The 6729-nt window shown below is 40.1% G+C and overlaps 1 protein-coding gene across 1 annotated transcript; it reads left to right on the forward strand.

Annotated features, from left to right (window-relative positions):
• Positions 1 to 442: 442 nt before the first annotated feature.
• On the forward strand, positions 443 to 4361 carry agpat4 (1-acylglycerol-3-phosphate O-acyltransferase 4 (lysophosphatidic acid acyltransferase, delta)). Its single transcript, XM_083922529.1, has 9 exons — positions 443 to 582; positions 1187 to 1368; positions 1599 to 1768; positions 1865 to 2026; positions 2121 to 2274; positions 2388 to 2490; positions 2582 to 2657; positions 3277 to 3475; positions 4231 to 4361. The coding sequence occupies exons 2-9, from the start codon at positions 1191 to 1193 to the stop codon at positions 4320 to 4322; spliced, it is 1134 nt and encodes a 377-aa protein (XP_083778655.1). The 5' UTR covers positions 443 to 582; positions 1187 to 1190; the 3' UTR covers positions 4323 to 4361.
• The last annotated feature ends 2368 nt before the right edge of the window (positions 4362 to 6729 follow it).

Raw genomic sequence — 6729 nt, forward strand, 5'->3', positions numbered from 1 at the left:
GTAGAAAAGACCACTGCGCATGTGTCCCACTCCCAGTTTGACACAGCCTTGTGCGTTTCCTGTTACCAAAGATTGTCTCCACAACGCAGGGTTTAAGGGGGAAACCGAAAGAAGTCTCACTCCGTCCCAGTTTGTGTCACCATGAAACGAGTGTAATCGCACCAACATCAGGAAATGTTGCCAGATTATGGCGTGATGATAAATAAATAAATAAAAAACACATAGTTTTAAAGTTTATTGTGGCTACGTTTTGTTTTTCCCCGACTATATTTTGATTCATCTCCCAAAAACATACACGATCTTCGCAGCCCGCCTGGCACCAGAGTGTCTTCGAGGAAGCAGAGGTCCATCCTCGGGTCCAGGCGTGGCTTTCAGGTGGGTGTGGTCGGTTCCTTGTGCGGGCAAGTTTCTCTTTCTACAGTTTCTTAAGGTCGACTGCCGGGTAGCTGCACATGTTGAATGAATTCTGACTAAAATCTGAAGAAGAAAAAGATTGCCTCAAGTGGCATGGACATAAACTGATTTTTATAGTGTTTTTATTAGCTGTGTTAGGCTTTGAGGCAGGATAGCTCTCTGATCAAGGTATTGTACATCATGTCACTTATTTTAAAAGAATGTAGTAATGCCAAATGTGAGTAACTTGACCTTCATCAGACGCACGTCATTTGAACTAATTGGCTATTTGTTCTATTTTGTTTCCATTCTGGGCAGTTGTTTAGATTGATTTCCATCTCATCACCACTCTCATGTAAATGCTGCTTGCAGATTTTAAATGTTATTGGAGGATTGTTTGTTTCCACTTACTTTGCAGACTTACAACAGTGCCCTTACAGGCTTACCTTTCAGAACAGTTTGAAAGTAAATAATAAGGATAGGGCTTCTCAGTGCTGTGTGTGAAAATGGGAAATGCATCCTTCTCATAAGCTGCAAAACTACAGTATGATTGGCCTGACACAGAGTATGCTTATGAATTGATATTACCTTGACTTTCAGCCGATGAAACGAGAAAGTCCAGTCAAAGGAAACCTTTATTTGAGAGAGAGCTGAGTGCTGTGTGAACAGTTGCTGTCACAGCCCGGGGGCAACAAAGCTGATTTGTCTTTTTGACTGAGCTGAATGATGAAATGTGTCCTCTCAAGTCAGGTGTCACACGTTTTAGTTCTTTAAGTTTTGCAACTTTTTACAGAACAATGGGGATCCTGCGGCTGCTGAAATCCCAGTTCGTGTCCCAGCTCATCATCTGCTATGTGTTCCTGGTCACTGGCCTCATCATCAACCTGTTGCAGATCTGTACTGCACCTCTGTGGCTGGTCAGTAAGCAGCTGGCCCGCAGGATCAACATCAGATTGGGCTACTGCGTCAGCAGCCGTAAGTGCTGTTCTTACTCTCTGCCACATTGATTATGCCGAAGTCTGCTGTCTCTTGGTACTATTTTTGTTTTGCTGCTGGAAAGCAATATTTCATTTCAGTGGTAACTTGGAAACAGTTGCAAAGATTTAAACTCATGCATGCAGTGGAATTATTAATACGTCTGTAAGATCTATTTTTGTTCACTTAACATAGACTTTTTTATGTCATTGTGTCCTAATGATCCTCAGAGATGGTTGCTGCCCTGGAGTGGTGGTCTGGGACAGAATGTGCGCTTTACACAGACCCAAAGAGTTATCCACTGTATGGCAATGAGAACGCAATTGTGCTTCTCAATCACAGTTATGAGATTGACTTCCTGTGTGGCTGGACCTTCTGTGACAGATTTGGAGTTCTTGGGGTAAGGGAAAGTACCCCCCAAATCCCCATTTTTGGAACATTTTTTTCCAGTGCTACCCTTCAGTCCCTTACACTTTAAATGTTCATCTTTTTCCAGAGCTCTAAAGTGTTAGCCAAAAAAGAGTTAAGGTATGTACCTATTATTGGCTGGATGTGGTACTTTCTGGAGATAGTTTTCTGCAAGAGGAAGTGGGAGGAGGACCGAAAGACTGTGGCTCAGAGTCTTCAGAACCTGCGGGATTACCCAGAAAACTTCTGGGTATGTTTATCACATATTAGACATTATTCTGTTGAGGTTAAATAGATATTTTTTAACAGTGACATTAATTATAAATCCCATATCCTGGGGATAGTTCTTGCTTTTCTGTGAAGGAACACGCTTCACACCAAAGAAGCACGAGATCAGCATGCAGGTGGCTGAGAGCAAAGGTTTACCCAAACTTAAGTATCATCTTCTGCCCAGGACCAAAGGATTCTGGGTAACTGTCCAAAACCTTAGGGGAACAGGTGAGTGTACATCATGGATGAAGTGTTTAAAAATGGCCAGCAGTACATGTCAGATACCATGTGTGGAAGAGTGGAATTTGCGAATCAAGTGGGTTGTGTTTTGTTTTGTGTAGCTGAAGCTGTTTATGATTCCACGCTAAACTTCAGAAACAATGAAACGCCAACCTTGCTTGGAATTCTTAATGGGATGAAGTATCACGCAGATTTATATGTGAGGTACAAAGACATGCTGTGCTACATTTAATTTCCTGTTTACTGGTGTAATCTGTGTTCATCTGCGAGATCTGAAATCCCCTCTTCCTCGCAGGAGAATCCCTCTGGAGTTGATCCCAGAAGACGAGTCAGAGTGTGCTGCTTGGCTCCACAAACTCTACCAGGAAAAGGTAAGTGTGTCGGAGGTGGGAGTTCTTCCATATCCTCTTACTCATTAAATGTTGCGTATTGTAACAAGTGGGATTTCCGCGTCTTTTGATCATAAAGCAGGTGTGTCTGTGCCTTTTAAACAAGCCGTCAGGTCTTCTGTGCGGTTGTGATGTCACAAATAAGCTATTTATAGGTAGAAAGTGTCGCTACTGTGCTGTTACGGTAATTCCCTGGGTGCAGTGATGGTGCAGAGACTCCATGAGCACAGATGCAGAAGTGCTGACCAATCAGACTGGGCTGTTTTCAGGAGGGGGTCTTAAAGAGACAGGCACTAAAACAGAGTGTTTCAGACAGAGGGCGAATGCAGGTATATTCAGATAGACAGTAGGAGAAAAATGATGTGTATTTTCAACATCAAACCATGTAAACATGTTTTAGTAGAAACCCAGAATACAAGTATGAACCTAGAAAATTTGCATAATATGGGGGCTTTAATCTTACCTGGCTAATGTTGAGAATTTTGAACTCTTAGTTATACAAGGTAGTTACATTTTGGCTCCTATCACTTTCTAGAGACACTAAGAGCAACAAGTGTATGTCCTGGACTGTTAAGTTATGTTTGCATTTATGTGTCAACAGGATAGCTTTCAGGAGCACTACAAACAAACAGGGCGTTTCCCTGGCCCCATAGTGAACCCTCCACGCCGTCCCTGGGCCTTGATCAACTGGCTGGTCTGGGCCTGCTTGCTGCTCTACCCACTAAGCCTGCTACTCGCTCAGCTGATCAGCTCTGGATCAACGCTGACCATCTTAGCTTCTGTGGCTCTCTGTTCTGCAGGTTGGTTTCATGCATTCACGCCCAAAGTAAAGTCATCCTGAATGGGTATAAAGGTCATTCCCTCAATTTAACCAACTCCTTGTTATCCAAACATTCCATAAAGCTGCAGATTTGCCAACTCAAATGTAAGTCACTTTTATTATAATGTGATTTATCAGTTTTGAGAGCATGTTCAGCATTCAGGCATGTGGCCAGTCAGCAAAGTTAAAGATTACTCCAGCATGCTGATGACACACACTTATGCATATCTGTTTGGCAATGGAATTAGCTTAATGATGACCTTGTTCAGTGCACTGCTGATATTAGATATTGGAAGAACTGAACAAGGACATAATAGAGATTTTTTCTGGTAGATCCCAAGGCTTTGAGGCACTAGATTCACTCTTTGTTAATGCCCCCATCTTTGAAAATGTGTGAGCATGCTAAATTATTGTTATTATTATATCATTTTTTATAAAATAATATATAATAATAATATAATAATTACCTTCATGTTTTTATGTGTAATATCTTCTTAATATATGTCTTTGTCATGTATGATGTTTTTGCTTTTAAGCTTGAAGCATATTGAGTCTACGCCTGACATATGGACTGTGCGATATAAATGAACTTGACTTGCCTGAAATGATAAATGGAGAACTTATTTTTCACGAGGAACATGTTACAGTTTCCACGATAAATAATTGCCCGAGTTTGCGGTTGAGGGTAAAATATTTTGTCTTGTTTTTTACCCTTTCTGAATCTTTCCTTCACAGCTTCCCTTGGAGTTCGCTGGATGATCGGCCAGACTGAGATTGACAGAGGCTCAAACTATGGGAATAAGGAGGTTCCTCTGAACAAGAATTAAAGACTTCTGATGTACTCAGAGCTGCTCCTTTTGCACCACTACTTGTCTGCCAGCTGCTGGCAGCCAAAAGTGTCAACACCGGTTTGACAGGACTGGTCCAACAGGTGAAAACCTGCAGCAAAGCATACTCTTAAGGCTATGCTGCAGAAGCTGGAGGTGTAGATTATTAAACTGAACCGCGGTAAGCAGCCTCCTTTGGCAAACTTGTGATAAGAATGCAAGGCAAGATAAAACATCCCCACAAAGTGTAAATATTTGAATACAGTTAAGACACATTTTTTTACTGGTAACTCAAAACTGGAATCAAAATTCAGCAAAGTGACAGGGACTACCACTTTGATTGTAATGTAAAACATTTAAATGGTATGTTCATGTTGGAGGAAAATACACATTTCACTTTAAAACAAACACAAACACAAGAATATATATTGATTGCTCTGGGCATAAATGATTTCTGTAAACTATTTTTTTTTGCAATTCATAGTAATGTATTTGATGTGACGATGAAGACTTCCGGAGTCTGGAAATGTTTAGTTGAGGCACCTTTAAAGTGCTCTTGAAAGTGAATTTTACTCTTAAAAAGCTGTCCAAGAGCAGTGACTCTCAATCATTGGAGACTCAAATCATACTTGCAGCCTCAAAAAAGAAACGGAAACACTTGATGGTATATTGAGCAATATGTGCAGAAAAAGATCTTCTGCACCTTTTCATGAAGCTATAAAAAAAAAAGATACAAATGGTGCTCACACTGCTGGAATTTTATGTTAAAATTTAGCATCACATATAAATCGGAGCCGTACTTGCAATTTTAAGACAGTGGATGGTGGACATGCATTGGAAAGTGGGGATAAAATAGTGGCCCCTGCTGGTGCACAGCTTTCACCTGCAATTACCACTATCAAAAAGTGATTAAGGGTTTTTACAACAAAATGAGTCAAGTTTTTAATAGAGGAATTTTCATTTTTGGGAGATGTAGAATCGGTGACATCTTTTAAATAATTTCTCAAAAACTGATCATTAAAAAAGATCATTAATTTGAGCTCTCCATTTAAAAAAAAGTTGTATAAAGTATATTAATATTAATTTGGTCCAGATACTATCTGCAACCATTTTTACCTCAATGAAAAATGTTGTCACAACCAAATTACCCGAAATTAATTTTGCAATTTAACACAGTTCTATCTTATAAATGGTTTATAAAGGATGCCTTATTTTAAAGTGGTACCACAGTCTATGTTCTATCGAAAGTAGATTTTCAGTGATCTGAAAATTATTTTTGTTCAAGCAAACTGACAAAAACAGGGAGGTTCCTCTACACTCCCCCTAGAGCTGCTTCTTTGCAGAACTAAGCTTCTGACATCAGAACAGCAATCACCAGTCCAACACCTGTAATTTTTGTCTTAACACAATACTTCAGAAGCTCAAGATGTCAGATCATGGAACTGCACAGTGCCAGGCATCTTAAGTTAATCTTGCTTCGGCAAGTTTGGTACGACGACATGAGACAGGATTACTATTATGACTCAAATAAGAATTATTTGACTGTCGACTAAAATAGACTGATAGTAATGTAACACTTATAATGAAAGAACACAAACTCATTTCATTAAAAAAAACAAAACGATTGGTTTATTAATATTATTTTTATACATAGCAAACACTGTAAGAGCAGCAGAGGACCAGAAGTTGTGGGGTGTGTGTGTGTGTGTGTGTGTGTGTGTGTGTGTGTGTGTGTGTGTGTGTGTGTGTGTGTGTGTGTGTGTGTGTGTGTGTGTGTGTGTGTGTGTGTGTGTGTGTGTGTGTGTTCAGCAGCAGGGAGGGAGAGCAGGCTCCGTTTCTCCTTTTCTACACTCCAGTATCATAAACAACCGGTGACCAGTAGACTTGAAAATTGCTCCGACTTGACACTTACTCCTCGGCAAAGAAAAATACATTAAAAAAAATTCCTTCCTAGTGCCCTCGCTTGTCAAATGGTAAGTGATAAATTAATTTGAATATTTGGATGATGTTCATTTCATTAAAGGTAAACCAGCATCTCCTTCCTCTTATTGAGGCTTACCCCGCCTTTTTTTCAGTCTTGAAGGGTGACTGAAATATGACTCCTCTCTCTCCTCTACTCAACTGCCCCATGGGTAAACAGTTTAAAAGTGCCATAGATTTTGCCCCCCCACCCATTTGTTTAAAAAAAAGTATTCCTCAATGCCTCTTCACCAGTGAGAACAACAAATGTGGCAATAGTTACTTTACAATATTGTTTATACAAGAATTAAGGCCAATCCTATTCTTACAGTATGTACAGTCCCCCCCCTCCCAGTTCATGGGTATAAAAAGACACAACAACCCAATACCCCATAGGTCCAGGTGTCCTCTGAAATGATATTGTATTAGTTCCTCAGTTTAACTCCAT

The sequence above is a fragment of the Echiichthys vipera genome, assembly GCF_963691815.1.
Source record: "Echiichthys vipera genome assembly, chromosome: 11".
NCBI lineage: Eukaryota > Metazoa > Chordata > Actinopteri > Perciformes > Trachinidae > Echiichthys > Echiichthys vipera.

What these genes read in the sequence shown, in the direction of transcription:
- agpat4 (XM_083922529.1), top strand. Translation starts at nt 1,191, where the DNA reads ATGGGGATCCTGCGGCTGCTGAAATCCCAGTTCGTGTCCCAGCTCATC. An exon ending in CCAAAACCTTAGGGGAACAG is followed by an intron (nt 2,275 to 2,387) that starts GTGAGTGTACAT and finishes TGTTTTGTGTAG; the next exon opens with CTGAAGCTGTTTATGATTCC. An exon ending in ACAAACTCTACCAGGAAAAG is followed by an intron (nt 2,658 to 3,276) that starts GTAAGTGTGTCG and finishes ATGTGTCAACAG; the next exon opens with GATAGCTTTCAGGAGCACTA.